Source organism: Hyaena hyaena, unplaced genomic scaffold (assembly GCF_003009895.1).
Source record: "Hyaena hyaena isolate Hyena2069 unplaced genomic scaffold, ASM300989v1 scaffold_7, whole genome shotgun sequence".
NCBI lineage: Eukaryota > Metazoa > Chordata > Mammalia > Carnivora > Hyaenidae > Hyaena > Hyaena hyaena.
Window position 1 is genome coordinate 4,471,423 of NW_024080639.1, and position 17,766 is coordinate 4,489,188.

Here is a 17,766-nt window from a genome sequence, read left to right on the forward strand (position 1 = left end):
CTGGAAAAATGGGGATGGACTCAATGCAACCCTTCAGCACAGAAAGGGAAACGGTGTCAAATATCGTTGCTGGAAGGAAAGAAAAAACTATTTATTCACTTAATGTACTACCACCAGGCAGCTTCCCCCACATCACTCACTTCTAGAAGACGTAAAGCATTTTACAAAAAGGGGACAAAACCACACATCACACAGAAACTAATATCACACTGTAAGTTAACTAACTGGAATTTAGACAAAAACTTTTTAAAAATGTACATCACATAGAATGGAATTTCTAGTTTAGAAATAAAACCCCCAAAGCTACAGAGACACACATTTCCACCGATAATGTAACATATGCTCTCAAGTTATTTTTAATGAGTATCCTATAAATTAAGAGTCACCTTTTTCTTCAGAGGTAAATCCTGATGCAGCCTCAACTTTTTCAAGTATTTTCCTCAGTTTCATAATCTTTGTTGCACACACGTATCCGTATCTACGTTAACAACAAACCATGAATTAATACTGGCATATACATTAGTGTAACACATTTTGATAATCGCATTCTTATGGAATTCCGACATGTCATACATAAATTAATAGGTTAGATAATTGTCTTGAAAATCACAATTACAGGCTACTTCTTGATGCTTGGAAGTTAAAAATCTAGCATCAGAATTATCCCAGACACTAACTACTATGCCTTAAAAATAGCTGTCACATACTAATACAGAAACAGCATTTTTAAAGTACCATGACTGGTCTTTTATTTATTTATTTATTTATTTATTTATTTATTTATTTTTAGTAAATGAACAAATCAGAGGACTTTAGATGCTGGCGAGGATGTGGAGAAATGGGCACCCTCCTACACTGTTGGTGGGAATGTAAACTGGTGCAGCCCCTCTGGCAAACAGTGTGGAGGTTCCTCAAAAAATTAACAATAGAACTCCCTATGACCCAGCAAAAGCACTGCTAGGAATTTACCCAAGGGATACAGGAGTGCTGATGCATAGGAGCACATGTACCCCAGTGTTCATAGCAGCACTCTCAACAATAGCCAAAACATGGAAAGAGCCGAAGTGTCCATCAACTGACGGATGGGTCAAGAATATGTGGTTTATCTGTACGATAGAATACTACATGGCAATGAGAAAGAATGAAATCTGGCCATGTATAACAACATGGATGGACCTTGAGGGTGTTATGCTGAGCGAAATAAGTCAGGCAGAGAAGGACAAATACCGTATGTTTGCACATATAGGTGAATTAGGAGAAACTTAATGGAGGACCATGGGGGAGAAGAAGGAGAAAAATAGGGAGAGGGAGGGAGGCAAACCATGAGAGACTCTGAATGCTGAGAACAAACTGAGGGCTGGTGGGTGTGGGGAGAGGGGAAGGGGGGTGATGGACATGGGGGAGGACACATGTTGGGATAAGCCCCGGGTGTTATATGGAAACCAACTTGACAATAAGGAAAAGAAATGAACTATAAAATTTTCAAGAGAGAGACAGAGCAGAGAGGAAGGGAGACACAGAATCCGAAGCAGGCTCCAGGCTCTGAGCTGTCAGCACAGAGCCCGATGCGGGGCTCGAACCCATGAATTGTGAGATCCTGACCTGAGCTGAAGCTGGACTGAGGCACCCAGCCCCCGCACCACCACTTTATGACTAGTCTTTTAATACTATTTGCTTAGGAAAGCAAATCATTTAAAGAACACTTAAAGAGAGAGTCCTTTTAATAACAAAGGATGAAAAAAGCCACCAAAGGGTTGGACAGAGGACACTGGTAAGAAACTGAATACTGAAAATGTGCAATCAAGCCGTCATCACGTGCCTGACATTTTCTCTCATCTTCGGCTGAATCCAGGACACACTGGATACATTCAAGGTTAATCCCAGACAAAATTCTATGCTAAAAATGCCTTTAGAAGAAACCTTCTAGGCCACCACACACTTCACAAGAGCAAGTCGGAACTAGCTAATCTAATACACATTTTGTATAGTGACTGTTCATTCACTCAGCAACCTTAGCAACCAACATATACTGGGCATCCGCCACTCACAAGGTCATCTAACCGGTCAGCCTCTGGGAATACAAAATGAGTAAGGTGGGGGAAAAAAGGGGGCGGTCTCTGCCTTTGAGAAGCTTGAAATAGAGAAAGCAGGGGTTTCAGCACCAAATAAAACCAGTCAGCTATAATCGAAATACAAACACTGCAGACAGACACAGGGAATCCTGATCACAACAAGGTCCTTGCTGCGGACAGGGTGACAGAGTCTGGTTAATCGTGATTCTCAACTGGATGGACAACAGTATCCAAGTAATGTCTATTAATGGACTTAGGGTATCTGGGAAGGAAAGAAGGGAGTGGTAACATGACCCAGGGTTTTGGACTGGATCTGTCTCATTCCGTTACCAATTACTTGGGGGAAGAAATGGACAGGATATTTAAAAATCTGCAGAAGATAAAATAACTGACGTAAAAATCCAGACTCATAATTATCTTAGAGGGTAGAAACTAGAGTCATTTTCATCATGATAGGATGTAAAGAAAACAAAAGATAAGAGTAGGGAAAGTTATTCCCTTATAATTTACTTTCTTAGCCATGTTACATAGTAGGCCATTCTGAATGCCCTTTATAGTCTAATATTTTGCATTTTTTCATCAAACTCTTACATCAAACTTTTAAAAGTTTTACTTATTTATTTTGAGAGTGAGAGAGAACGAGCAAGTGAACATGAGTGGGGGAGGCGTAGAGAGAGGGAGAGAGAAGAGAATCATAGGCAGGCTCCATGCTGTCAGCTCGGAGCCCAATATGGGGCTCAAACCCACAAACCGTGAATTCATAACCTGAGCCAAAATCAAGAGTCAGACACTTAACTGACTAAGCCACCCAGGCACCCCTCAAACTCTTTTTAAATTTTAATTATTAAATAAGAAAAATGTCGCAAGATTTAAAAATTTATCTTAATGTGGACTTTAAATTACATACTTGGTTCTCTATATTCCTGAGTGAACAGACTTCTTTCATAATCTATGGCCCTAACGTCATAGTTTAAATTTTATAATGTGACACTATCACATATCACTACTACCACCACTTATCTTTACTTGACGTCTTATTACCTGGGCCCACATCATTACAAATTGCTTACAGGACCAAAGACATATTTATAATTCAGAATCTAGGAAATGACCAAAACATCACTTTCTTAAGGAATGTGCAGGGAGGCCTAAATGTATTCCTCTCACCAAGAAATGTATTAATAAAATACACGTCATCCGTTTCTAACACAAGAGTATTCAATACAAGCTATTCTACAAATTAAAATTTTCCATGGGGCATCTGGGTGGCTCAGTCAGGTGAGCATCTGACTCCTGATTTGGGCTCAGGTCATGATCCCAGGGCGGTGGGATCGAACCCTATGTCAGGCTCCACACTGATTCTCTCTCTCCCTCTCTGCCCCTCTCCTCCATCAAGCCTTCTCTCTCTCTCTAAAATAAAATAAAAAATTAACTAAAACTTTCCTTTGCTCCTTTTTTCCCAGACAAAATTAAGTTTAAGAAGCCAGACTATGCCAACTGCACCAGAGAGCGTATTGTTAGGGTTACTGCCGGAATAAAGCTCGAGCAGAAGACAACGTACCAGGTGCTTTGCATCAGCATTTCGAACCTACTGCCATGACTGAATTCTACTATGCTCTACCAAAGTGGTTTCAGCACGTTATGGCATACACTATGTGCTACACCCTGAACAGATTTGAGAAATTAAATATGTAAAGGCAGTAAAGGTTAAAGAATTATAAATGCTGGGACGGCTGGGTAGCTCAGTCAGTTAAGCGTCTGAATTTGGCTCAGGGCATGATCTCATGGTTCATAGGTTCGAGCCCCACACAGGCTCTGTGCTGACAGCTCAGAGTGGAGCCTGTTTCAGATTCTGTGTCTCCCTCTCTCTCTGCCTCTCCCCTGCTCATGTTCTCTGTCTCTCTTTCAAAAATAAAGAAACATTAAAAAAATTTTTTAACTGTAAATGGTTTATCAAGAGAACAAATTTTCACCCATTCCTTAAAAAATGAAAGCAGGTATGAATCCATTACTGTACCAAACAACAGAACACAGGACACCACCGAAAGGCGAAATGACTCTGTGTCTTCTACTTACATTCTCAGGGGATTCACAATTTCTGTCCTCAGTAGCTCCTGCGTTTCACTATAATATTCCACATCATTCTTTTCTTTAGGTCTAAGTAATACAGTATCCAGGACAGAACTAAAAGCAAACAAGCTGTAAAATAAAAGGAATAGCTGTCCTCGTGCTGTACACAGTACTTTTTGGGAAACAGATACTAAAAAAATGTCATGAGAAAAAAACAACCACGTCTGGAGAACGAGGAACATTACAAATTTGTGCGTTCCGTGGACACGGGTACCAAAGACACCTGCTAAGGTTCCTGTGGTTCAATCATCAGGGACTGGAGATGCTCCCAGGTTAAAAAAAAAACCAATCTTGAGAAAGCAAACTGTAGATTGCCCATTTTAAAGGATAAAAATAAGCCTCAAGTATGTTAAGGGAACTTCTTTGCAAGAGCTGCAAAGGGGCCTACAAATCTGAGTCAAGGTCAGACACAAGACAGAGGAGGGAGTCTGCAACTACTCAAGGCACTCACACGTGCAATGCGCAGCCCGCCGGAAACACACTGCTCTCTCCCTGCACGCTCTGCAGAGATACAAATTTCTTTAAATGCCAAATCACTTGTGAGTGACTGACAGCGGTGACTTGCTGGGAGCAGAGGAAACGGAAATTTAGCTAGTACAGATTTGCATCAGGAAATCTGGAAAGTACTGCATTGATTCTGTAAGGCTTGTTTTTGTCCACACACCTAAGAGACGGGCAGTATTCTGCCAAAACAGCCCACTGTGTTTATTCTCCCTGATTTTAAAATGTTAACACCCCAATTAACTTCCTAATTCTTACGGCGTGGCTGCATAAGGTTTTATGCCACTTACGCTCAACTTAATTGGCAGCGTATTTGGTTCAATCTCAGTGTAAAAACTCTTGCCAAGTTAAGTCGTTGGGTGCTGCCATGAACTACGTATATGAGAACCTTTACATCATCCTTTACAATAAAGCTGCCTTACGATTGCCTCCACCAAGGAAGCAAGCCCACACAGCAGCCAATGACTTATTGCAAGTCATGTTGTTTGATATGTGACAGAGACACTGTACTTACTGTCTTCAGTCAAATGATTTCCCAGACACCCTCAGAATATCTGTCCCACCTGTGACACTTCATTCTTGCCCGTCCTTCACCACGTTACCTTTATATTCATTTTTTGGATACAAGCACACGAGACCATGTTCGATAGCTTCCAAGGGTCAATAATGAAACGTAAATCTCCCTTTTTTTACTGTTCCCCAGCCACCCAGTTTCTTCACCCAAAGGCAGTGAGTGGATTCTCTGACGCCCGTGCACGCATGCACATGCGCGCACACACGTCTCTGCCCCTATTGCACTGATTTTAAACTTACCAGAATAAGGTCGAGTCTAAGTAACAAGAATTGTAATGACCCTGGATGCCCTTCTTCTTTCCAATCATTATCTCTAAACCTTCTTTTTCCATCTTGGGTGGGGTATTTTCTTCCACCACTTCACTCAAGTAGCCTCCAAATGCTGCCAACATAGAAATGAAAATGAAAAGTATCCTTTTCGACTACTACGATATGTAGTATGTGTTCTGATATATTTCTTCCTTTTAAAATACAGTTTTGTATTCTGAGGCAAAATTTCTCAACTTAAAACTAAGTTAAAGGTGGGTTTGGTTTCCTGGTTCTTCAGCTTGGCTAGTAAAAATGCTACTGTTCATACTGTCCATTTTCAATCTCACTTCTTCACGACTTAAATTTTTAAAAAATTTTAATGTTTACTTATTTTTGAGAGAAGGGGGTGGGGCAGAGAGATAGGGAGACACAGAATTCAAAGCAGGCTCCAGGCCCTGGCTAGCAACACAGAACCCAACGCGGGGTCAAACCCACAAACCGTGAGATCACGACCTGGAGGAAGGGGCCCCACTTCCTCCACCATTTAAAAAACACCTTAGAGGGGCGCCTGGGTAGCTCAGTCGGTTAAGTGTCCGACTTCGGCTCAGGTCATGATCTCGCAGTTCATGGGTTCGAGCCCTGCATCGGGTTCTGTGCTGGCAGCTCAGAGCCTGGAGCCTGTTTCAGATTCTGCATCTCCCTCTCTCTCTGCCCATCCCTCGCTCATGCTCTGTCTCTCTCTGTCTCAAAAATAAATAAAAACTATAAAAAAAATGTTTAAAAAACACCTTAGAGTATTAAGTAGTGTATAAAAACATCTGCCAAGTAAAATATTTTGTTCCCCAAATATTTTATTGTCTGAGATGCTTCATCTCCAAGTCAGAAAAGAAAACAAAAATTTCCAAAGTACTACTTCGACTGTAATGAAAAACGTTCTTCATGAAGATGGCTTTCCTACTGATAGTCACTTAAACCTCAAGATGCTTCACAGCTATGACCCAAAACTGGAAAGGGATAACATCAAGAAACTGTCACCCGTTACAAGTGACGGGGGCAACTGTCCTTATCGATCAATCTAAAACTGCTTCATATAATAATGCCGACCTCTTAATCAGATATGATGATTGATGTGCTTCTATAATACATAGGGAAGGTAGTCCACTTCTACCTCTGTGTTTTGAAAAATTAAATGCGGGCAACCAACAGGCTAATACTTTTTTCAAAGGTCCCCTCTTGGGACCATTGTCACTTTCTTAGACACCGAGTAGCAACTTGAACTGAGGTACAAGCCTGATGAACGTTGGCCAGAAAGATACTGAAACGCTGTCACTGCCACCGACTGCAAAATGGCCTGAGATCAGAACCCGAGTTACTGCAGATCTGTACGGAAATGAAAGCATCCAAATACCTAACGAATTGCAGCGCTCGATCTGATTGGAAACCGGCTGCAGGGAAGCGAATCTCGAGTCTGGCCTGCAGCTCTTCAGCTTCACAAAGAGCGCCTTCTTCAGGGCACAGGTGAAGTACCGCGTGCCCCTGAAGGTGCCATCTGTACAGCCCGCACATTCGTCCTCCTGAAAGAGAAACGTTTCGATACGTGTTACCCTGCACCTTGTGGCGCAGCATGCACAGAACTATGGCTTCTAAGAGGGGCTTCCGGTCCACCCTTTCTCAGAATTCCATCAGCATGCCTGTCCTGAGAACCCCATCAGGAAGGAGAGGTTGGCTAAGCAGTGCTTGAGCCCACAACGGATCATTTACGAAACTCCTTACTCCAGCAGGAAGTCCTCAGTGCGTTCCCTTCCAGAATGTATGCTTGGACTTTCCCCACACCATCTCCACGGGTACTGAAACTAAGGGGTGGAGCCTGTTCATTTTGAGAACCTCCCCCAAAGTAGCATTCACTAGCATGCAAGCAACTTTTTACATATGTTTACGTTTTATAAATAAAAGCTAGGTGTATGCAAATTATCTTCTCCAGATCGTGAAATGCTGAACAATATTTCCTCTACTAAGAGCTCAAAACAAAAAAAATCTCTAAAAATGGCAATTAATTTTAAAATCTCTGATATAACTACTAGAACTGACTGGGGGGGGGAGACTGAGGAAGAAAAAGGAAGCTGATAACAGATTTGCTTCCCTTACTCTATGCTGTTTAATATAATGGGTCTAAACACGTTAGCCTAAAAATCTATTTTCATTCCTTGCACACAGATGAACTGACATCCTGAACACATGGACCGGATGCTTCCTGGGTGGCAAAGAAGCCAGACAACACAGTAACACAATTTTTCTCTAGTGATGGCTTTTTTGGCGCATAGAATATGTGGACGAAAAAGCATAAATGAGGGGGAAAAAACTGCGCAAAACTCCAGATAGAGAAGAATTGCAATTTTTAGGTCAAATTAAATTACCAGTTCCAGCCCAGCTAGCACTTCATTGAGTCCTGGCGGCTGACCGATCCAACGGATCACCCCATAGAAAGGAGGATTCTCTTTAACTTCAGCCAGCGAGCCCACTTCCAGACCATGGCAGTTCCCAGAAGCCATGGCCAAGGGCGGGCTCTCCTGCACAGGTGCGTTGTTTAGCTCTCCCATCACGGACTGAACTGACAGAGAAAGTGGACTGTGGCCAATACTTCCATTGGTATTGGGCATCTTGGTCAGACTGAATGGTAAAGAGTGAAATCTGTTCTCGGTGGATAATGAGTTCATCGACGGAGGCTGCAGTGGTGGTGAGGCATGGCCAAAGTCTGAAGATATCTCAGTAAGCGATTTCGCAGGGTCTTCAGCAACTATAAAAAAATTATTCTTATTTAGCGAAATGTATTCAAGAGTATTAAATATGCCCACATCTCTAAAAATGAATATACACACCTAGTCGAAGTGCCCATTTGAGTCTAGTAGGATTCTTGTAAGCACTGCACACTTAGTCTATCCAAAATAGTGTTCTACATTCTCCTCCCACCTCCGAATTTTTCTACCCAGGTAAATGGCACCCAACTGCTCAAACCAAAAAAAAATCCATTACTGGTTAGTATTAGAGAGGTTCTATTCTTTGTCTATATTATAATTAAGTTAGAAAATAGTACCCAAAAAATACCAAAAATTTAGAAAGATGCTTTTTTTTAAAAGTTTATTTATTTTGAGAGAGAGAGATAGCATGCACACAAGACCAGGACAGTGGCAGAGAGAGAGAGGGAGGGAGGGAGAGAAAGAAAGAGAGAGAGAGAGAGAGAGAGAGAGAGAGAGAATCCCAAGCAGGCTCCATGTTGCCAGCGCAGAGCCCAACACGGGACCTGATCCCATGAACCGTGAGGTCATGACCTCAGTGGAGACCAAGAGTCAGATGCTGAACAGATTGAGCCAGCCAGACGCCCCAAAAGATGCTTCTTAAATAGCTAAAGGATCAAAAAGGAAATGATTATGTACATTTTTAAAATAAAAGAAGCAACAAACACTTGCGGAAGTACAGCTAACACAGGACTTACAAAAGAAATTTATAAACTTAATTGTTTCTTTTAGGGAAAAAAAAGAATATTAATGAACTCAGAATACAACTTAGGAAGTCAAAGGAACAGATTCACTTCCCAAAAAGTCAGCCAAGAGGAAATAAACACAAAACAGAAATTAATGAAAGAGAAAACAAATGTACAGTAAAGAGGATCAAAGCCAGAATAAATACAAAAGCAGAAAATAATTTAAGAGAAAACAAACACAGAGAAAGAGAACCAAAGCCAAAAGTTATTTTCTTAAAATAACTACTACAGTTGCCAGCCAGATGCTGCAGATCAGTGGAGAAAGAATGAACTTCTCAATAAATAATACTGAGATCATCAATTACCCATACTTTTTAAAAAGTTAAATTGGATTTGTACTGAATATATTCTACACAAAAATCGTTTCCAGGTGGCTTAAAGACAAATGTGAAAGGGAAGGCTATAAACTTCTGGAAGACAATATAGAAGAATGTTCTTTAAGAGTTAAGAACAGAAAAATTTTCTTGAACATAAGTATACAAATCATAAAGGAAAAGACTGACAAACGCGATCACATTGAAATTGAGCTGTTTGTTCATTAAAAGGCATCACAGCAAGGATGAAAATATGAGCTGAACAAGGAGAAAACTTGAAATACATATAGTTGACAAAGGATTCAAATCTGATAAAAGTCTATAAATCAATCCAACCCCCCCAAAAAGAAACCAACTAGGAAGAAATGGACAAAAGTCTTGAAAAGGCAATTCAGAAGAAGATACCCAAATCACCAACAAATCAATGAAAAGATTCTTGCCCTCACAAGAAAGTAGATCCAAGAATGTCAAAAGCAATGTGAGATATCATTTCAAAAGTTAAAGGTTTTAGAATATTAACTGTTGGTAAGAATGAGGGAAAGGGTACCCTGACAAAATGCCGACGGAAGAGTAAACTGGAATAATCACTCAGGGAACAGTGTGGCATGATCTAGTAAAGGAAAGATGTGCGTATCACATGACCCAATAATTCCATTCCTGGCTACACAGCCTCAACACTTGTAAGAAGGTTAACAGCTGAGCTGTTAATCATAGCAGGACAATAAACACAATTCAAATGTCCACCAATGGTCGGAGGGAGACGTATACTGTGGTATATTTATATATTTTGCAGCAATGAAATGGAATGGAATGCTATAGAGCCATGAAAACAAATAAATTATAATCACATACAACCACTGTGGTGAGTCTTTGGAATGTAGTATTGAGGGGGAAATTACATAGCATACATACAGTCTGATGCCTTTATATAAAACTCAGAAACATGCTGAACTCACAGTATACTGTTTAGATATACAGACTTAGAAAGTTATCATGAAAACGAAGAGAACAAATGAAAGATGGAAGCTCAGAGGAGAGCGTGAAAAGAGGGCTCTGGGAAGAGGCACCATGGAATCTCAAGGGCAACAATCAGGTTTTTCTGTAACCAGCCTCCTTCCTGGTCTGTCTCCCTTCTTGGCCCAACTATTCACCACACAACTCTAAAAGAGAGCTTTTTAAAATGTAAAGATCTTACATGAGCTTATATCATCCCCCTATTTAAAAACTTTCAGTGGCTTTCCAGTGTTCTTATAACAGATAACAGAAATTTCTCACCGAGACCTGCAAGGCCCTGGATGGCCCAGGACCCACCTACCTACCCAAACTCACTGTAAATGCCTGTCTTCCTTGCTCACCACGCTGCAGCCACTCTGGCCTACTTCGTGTTCCTCAAATACTCTTCCTCACCTCAGGCCTTTGCCTTTACTCTCTCTTCTGCCTAGAATGTTCTTCCCCAGCTCCTTCTCTGACAGGCTCATTCACATCATCCAGACCTCAACCCAAATACCCTTTCCTCAAAGAGACTTTTCCAAAACGTTCTATGGTGGCTGGCTCCCCACCAGCTGCTCTCACACCTTGTTCACTGCCTTCACTGCACATGTCACAACTGACAATTACCTTGTCTTTCTAAATATGTACTGTGTGTCATACCAACCAGACTGCAAGCTCCATTAGAACAGGAATTTTGTTATGGTTTTTCATGTGGAATTGTGGTTGAATCCACAGCACCTGGCACAGCCACTATACCAAGAAAAGACTCAATATCTGTTTTAAGAAAAAACTGAATGCATGAATCAAATGTTGTAGAAACAAAAAAGCTTTTTAATTTTTTAAATGTTTATTCATTTTTGAGAGAGAGACAGAGCATAAGTGGGGGTGGGGGGCAGAGAGAGAGGGAGACACACAATCCAAAGCAGGCTCTGGGCTCCGAGCTGTCAGCACAGAACCCAACACAGGGCTCAAACCCACAAACCATGAGATCGGGACCTGAGCCAAAGTCGGACACTTAACCAACTGAGCCACCCAGATGCCCCGAAAAAAAGCTTTTTAAATGCACAAGTGAAATTAGTGATAGAAAAGGAATATTCTTTCACACTGAAGTTACTTCTATTTTCTAATTTAAGGATGAAGGCCTACTCCATATAGATTTCAGCACGTTACATATTCCATTTAGGATCGATACTCTTACATAAACTTATTATTCAATGTCAGACTAGAATCCAGAAGTTAAAAATATTCTACCATGCTACAGACACTGTATAAGAATAAAATTAGAGCATAAACCTGAAGAGTCAGTGTTACCCAGATTATGACAAACCCGTGCCTGGACTAGTTTCTGTTCCCTAGAAAGGAACCAACTCCTAGGAAAAGCGTTCACAAAGCTACGAGGAGCAACAGCGTGAGAGAGCCGGGCTGCCCCCGAACCACTCCGCACAGCCCGGGCACATGCGCAAGCCAGCAGGCCTGCGACTCCCCATAAGCCCCTGCGAGTCCCTTGCTGTTTGCTGTTTCGGCACTCCCAAGATTTGTGAGAGCTGACAACTATTACCAATAGGGCCAAATCTTAACAAAAGCAGTCTATCAATCGACAGACTCTCCTGGGGAAGCATCATTTAAGGAAGGTTCCTGCTCTGTGTGGAAGAAGTCTGGGGAATGAATATCCTACTCAAGTAGAAATGAAGGCACAGAGAAGACAAAATCTTCGTTTAATTTGCACACAATTATTAGACGTACCGCATGCCAGGCCCTGTGCGAGGCACTTGGAACTCCAGTCTGGCAGAGGAGACCGGCGACAAACAGTTACAATGGCACCTCACCTAACCCAGGAGAGACAGGAAAGGCTTCCAGGAGAAAATAATACCCAAGCTGAGATTGAACAGATGGATAGAAGGAAGCCAGAGCGTGGAGTGGGAGGAATAGGAAGAAGGATTTCCAGGCAAGAGGAACAACAGGCGCCAGGAAAAGAGAAAGTATGGCACATTCCAAAATGGCCCCACTCCAAGCATGGCGGGAGCAGGAGTGAAGGACAAACGACAGAGACAAGTACGAAGTTGTGCCATAAAGAGTCCAAAACTAAGGAATCTGGATTTTTATCTTCCAAGGGCTAGGGGAAAATTAATAGATATGAAACAAAGGAGAGACATGAGCAGAGATCTCTTCAGGAAAAGCAAACGGAGAGTCACATGAAGAGGAACATGGTGTAGGGATCAAAAGCAGACCTGGGTTGGAAGACGGGTGCCACTAATACTAGCTGTGTGGCCTCGGGCAAGATATTTAGCCACCATAACAGAAAAGAAAGTAAAAATACCTACCTCATCAAGTTGTTATGAGGACAGAATAACGCACATACAGAGTAACACAATGCCTGGCGTAATAAGTTGTGAAGAAATGTGGGCCGCAGTGATGACGGTAGCGGTGATCGCAAAGATGACGGTGAGGATGGTTATTACTGTTCAGAACAGATTCCGAAGGAACAAGGCTGAGGCAGACAAACCAGCTGGAAGGCCGTCACATTAACTAGACAGCAAAAAAGGATCTGAACTAAGGCACTGGCTGCAGAAATGAAGAAAACGAGCAAGAGTCTACTGATACTGAAGAGGAGGAGGTCCAGAAAACTTGGTGACAGCTGGATGTGACTAACGAGAGGGCGAAGTCCAGGATGAAGCCCACACTTCATGTCTCCATTTCCTCACTGCATAAAAGCATAACCAACTGAGGTCATCACTGGCTTCCACTGGCTAAACCCAGCAGGTGTTTGTGTGATCGTCATCTCATTTGCCCTCTTGGGAGCATTCAATACCACCCACTCCATGGCTTCTTGACCCAACAACTTCCTAGTTTTCCTCACGTCCCTCTGGTTGCTTTTTATCAGCCTTCTTTGAAGAGTTCTCCTCCTCCCAGCCAATAAGTTCCTCAAGGCTCCGTCTTGCCCCACACCCTCCATCCCCAACACTCTCCCCTCAGGTGATACTATTCACAGAACTTTAATCACCAGATATGTGAGGGCAGTGTGCAGATTTACCTCTCCAGAGAGCTCTTCACTCTCTCCTCAGCAACAGACCTACATACCCAACTCTCTATTTGACAGATCACCTCGGGGAAGTTGAAAAGGCCCCTGGAGCTCAACATATTCAAAATCAAATTCATCACCTTCCTCTGCAATCGCAGAAGTAAGCAAGCCGGGAGGCCAGGGGTATCAGTGATACCTCTTCTTCCTCAGCTCTCACTTTCAGAGCATCTGTAAGTCTTATCAAGTCACCTCCTAAACATCTCCTATACCATCCACGTCCCCCCGTCCCTTCCCCAACAAGTCTCGCCCGAGCCGCTAGAATCTATTTCTGAGCCCTGCAACGACCTTCAGCGGTGCCCTTGTAACCACATGGTCCCTGCTTCAATCCACTGCCTACCCTGCAGCCAGAGTGATTTTCAAAAGGTAAACTTGGTCATGTCACCCCTTGCTGAAAACCCTTCAGTGGCTTCCCTTTCCCTTTAAATAGGGCACACCAGGCTCCCCATGTCCTGGCCCTGTTTGCCTTTCTCATAACATGTTATGCCTCTCTCTTTGCTCTAGCTACTCTGGCTCTTGTTAGTCCTTGGCAAACACAGGCTCCATTTTTCCATGACGCCTTTACGTATGCCATTCTCTGCCTAAAAGGTTCTTTGTCCCCTTTCACTGTGTTATTTCTCATTCCTCTGGTAAATTTAAGCTCATGCTGCTTCCTCAGAGAAACATCTCTGAGTCCCCGTAAGTAAAATCCACCTTTATAATATGCTCTCACAGTATCGAGTACCTTCACTGCACTCATCATGATTGCATGGTTCTGTTTCTGGGAAGGTCTGATTCACACCTACTTCGACAACTTGATCGTAAATTCAAAATGGGCAAGGACCATGTCTATTCCTCCCTCACCGCTGTGACCTCTGTGCCCACAAGAGTCTCTGGCACATAGTAGGCACTCAATAAATATTTGTTGAAGGGAAGAACAAAGGAAATGACCAATGAGAAAAAAAATGATGCCCCTGAACCAAGGAAAAGCCAAAAGGGAGTGTTTTAAAAGAGATAAAGACTGAGACAGAAAAGTTTTTCAATGATTCCATTGACTCTAGAGATCTACCCTAAAGATCAGGTGAGGGACGAGAACGAGCTACTGATAATACATTTGCTGAATGTTGTATTAATCTTAACCACAGTGCAGTTCAAATTATATACAATATTTTAGTTCAGCCCTATTAATAAAGAATGTTCTACTCATTCTGTTTCCAAAAACGTTACACACTGGTGAAAAAGCCATTTTTTTCCTGAGGGGCTAAACGGACAGGATTGTTATAAAGAACACTAAAACTACTGATTACCTTCATCAATGTACCATGTGTTTTTTGATTTGGATTGTGGTTGTGAGTCAACAGAAGATCCATTTAGGGCATAAAATAATTCAGATCTGTTCCTATTTCCAGGGTCTGAGGTAGGTCCTATGGATCAAGAAAAGTTTCTTTTAAAAATCAGGTCAATATGGAGTGAAAGCTTTTCCCTAAGAGAAATTAACACACATACGGTGTTAACAGTTGCTGAAGAGCAACAGATATATACAAGTGCAACGTATTTTATTAGCGTCTTCAACTTTTAAAAATTTGGTAACCATTCTGGCAACGTCAAAAAAATTCTTCCACCCAAGAATCAATACAGGAGGGGAATGGGAATAAGTTAAAAGAAAAGCCTGCTATTTTTTTTTTAAGACAAACAGCTTTTAAAAATCATTTCACGTACTATGGTTTATTTCCAAATGTCAACAGCACCATTCCCCAAGTTCACCTGATGAACCTGTTGGCTCCCAAATTTAACTCATCATTTTAAAACGGTTCCTTTCAGAAGAAAGTGACCTTCGAACATTGTAGACATAAATCACTGCACGAATTGGGTTTAAAATTTTTTAATTTAAACAGTTTGGAATTCTCAGTCATCAAACTCCTTGCTTCGTTGCTTCATGTCTTTGAAAATAGGAAGCAGTATTATTTATTTCTATATTCGATTTATTAACATAAGAAAGAGCAAGTGTAGCCCCATTACAGACATTTCAAGATGTTACCCAGCCTTAGTACTAAGAGGACATGCTGTGAGAACACGGGAGCCTCCAGAAACCATACAAAAATCTGATTTTTTTTTTTCAATTTAAAGCAGATAGCTCTATACTTTATGCTTATAACTAAGATCTGCTACAACACAAGGAACACACATGTCTTCTGAAAATCTGTAGGCTATTTATATTCAAGTGAGAATAACAAGTGTGAGCTAGCCTATCGAGATCTACAGGTTAACATAAAAAATAACTATTACTGGTGTGTTCTATTTAATCCTAAGCCACCCAGGGTCCAGTGTCACATTAAATAACAATTTCCTTTAAAACAGGCCAAAGCAGTTTTGTTCACCAGAGGAAACGATATTCTTCTCCTAACCCACATCTGAGTTAACAAACATTCTCACAGCTTTTTAAATGAGCTGTTTCGCTTGTAGAACTACCATCCTCGAAAACTATAAAATATGTGGGAGCCAAAGAAAAACGCGAAGAACTCCACATGCGTTGTGAGGGAGTTTCTGGAAGAGAGACAAAAATTCTTGCTTGGCGGTTTGGAATTTAACTTGGGCCACATTTTGTTAGCGACAGCCACATAATTACTCTCTGTGTGCTTCACCCCATCTAACGTTATCCAGATGCGGTTCTTTTGTACAGTTGCGACTCTAAACTCAATGTTCAAATGTTACAAGGAGAGGGTCCCAAAAACCAGCTGACAGAAGCCAACGCGAGACACGGGTCCCCACGGAAAACTCTTCATCACCTAAAAAAAGGTTGGGTACTCTTGGCTTTGGCAAGAACCTCGATAAAAAACGTTTAGTAAAACACTAAGCCTGTTGGGAAGAAGAGAGTCTACATGTACAGTGAGGAGTCAAACCTTTTAACCTTCTTTCCATGCTATGGCAAAGCAGACCAAGTCAGTATCTAAGAACTACGGCCTGGTGGCCCATACCTGTAGCCTTTGGTTTATTATGACTGGATGAACCTTTGTCCGCAACGCCTCTTGACATAAAGGCAAGTTTGGGAGGCCTCCTTTCCTGTGTCACGTTCTCTGAAATGGTAAACGTGTTTTTTAAGGATAAAAGCAAATTCTTACAGAAGAGAAACAATGAAGCAAACAACGACAACAGCAGCCAAAAAAAATACCTCTTTCCTACAAAAGAGAGGCATTTCCACAGCTGTTTTACAAATTTTTTAAAGGTCGACAGAAGTACTGAAAGAGAACGCCAGAGGGGGGGTAAATAAATCGACACTGTACTTCAAAAAGTAACTTCTACAAAATATGACCCAAATACAATTCAGCTAAGTGCTTTAACGTCTTGGGGATTTAGTCGATCTGGTCGCTACTGTTGGATACATGGAAACACGACAGAGGCACCTCCGCTAAGTTTTTTGCAAGAGTCCCCCAGCTATCCCCAGTGCCCCAGTGCGCTGGGAAGTGTTCCACACTCAAGCACTTCTAGAAGATGCTGAGATAAACGAAGATAAGCAAATCTCTTTACCACATCACACCAGAAAATTTAATATGCTAATGTGTATTGTGAATCTCTCAAAGAGGCATAAACTTATTTGATAATATTTTTTGTCCCAGCCTACTTTAGCATCTCAGATTAATGTATTTCATGGAACACAGTCTGGAAAAAAAATCTGCTTAGAAATGTGCATCAGGGGGCGTCTGGGTGGCTCAGTCGGTTAAGTGTCCAACTTCGGCTCAGGTCATGATCTCACGGTTCATGGGTTCGAGCCCTGCATCGGGCTCCGTGCTGACAGCTCAGAGCCTGGAGCCTGTTTCAGATTCTGTGACTCTCTCTCTCTGACCCTCCCTTGCTCATGCTGTCTGTCTGTCTGTCTTTCTCTCTCTCAAAAAAAAAAGGAAAATAAATAAATAAAATAAAACATCACAAAAAATAATAAAATAAAAAAAAGAAATGTGTATCGGTTTTAAAAATCATGTATGTTAAGAATCACACTGACGAGTATACAAACATATATAAACACAAGAAAAACGCAGAGAAGCATACACAGGTTAATGATGAAGAAAGCCAGAGAAAAATGTCACTAATATTTTTGAAGAAAACGCTTGAAACTCCTTTTTGGAATATTAGGTATAATAAATTTAGCAAAATTGTTTTGGAGGCGTAGCTGACTCTAAGCCTTAAAGGCCAGTAATTTTCATGAGATAGTCACAAATCCTGATCAAATGAACATAAAAAAGCCAATCTGGAAAACTTTTCCCCTGGAAATTTCAACAACACATCTGCAAGAGTCTGACATGACACTTAGGAGTCATACCTGATAAAGCTGTGTATCAGCAAAACGAT

General features: G+C 41.5%; 1 protein-coding gene across 3 annotated transcripts in view; it reads right to left on the reverse strand.

The window, feature by feature from the left end:
* The window catches only part of CYLD (CYLD lysine 63 deubiquitinase), a 67,697-nt gene that overhangs the window by 13,262 nt on the left and 36,669 nt on the right, over positions 1 to 17,766 (reverse strand). For all 3 annotated transcript variants that reach the window (XM_039242296.1, XM_039242288.1, XM_039242279.1), the window contains 7 exons: positions 16,398 to 16,496; positions 14,730 to 14,846; positions 7,940 to 8,319; positions 6,934 to 7,099; positions 5,517 to 5,658; positions 4,149 to 4,271; positions 387 to 478 (listed from right to left, as the gene is read on the reverse strand). In XM_039242296.1, coding sequence (XP_039098227.1) covers positions 387 to 478; positions 4,149 to 4,271; positions 5,517 to 5,658; positions 6,934 to 7,099; positions 7,940 to 8,319; positions 14,730 to 14,846; positions 16,398 to 16,496 — 1,119 coding nt within the window. The remainder of the gene's footprint in view (positions 1 to 386; positions 479 to 4,148; positions 4,272 to 5,516; positions 5,659 to 6,933; positions 7,100 to 7,939; positions 8,320 to 14,729; positions 14,847 to 16,397; positions 16,497 to 17,766) is intronic.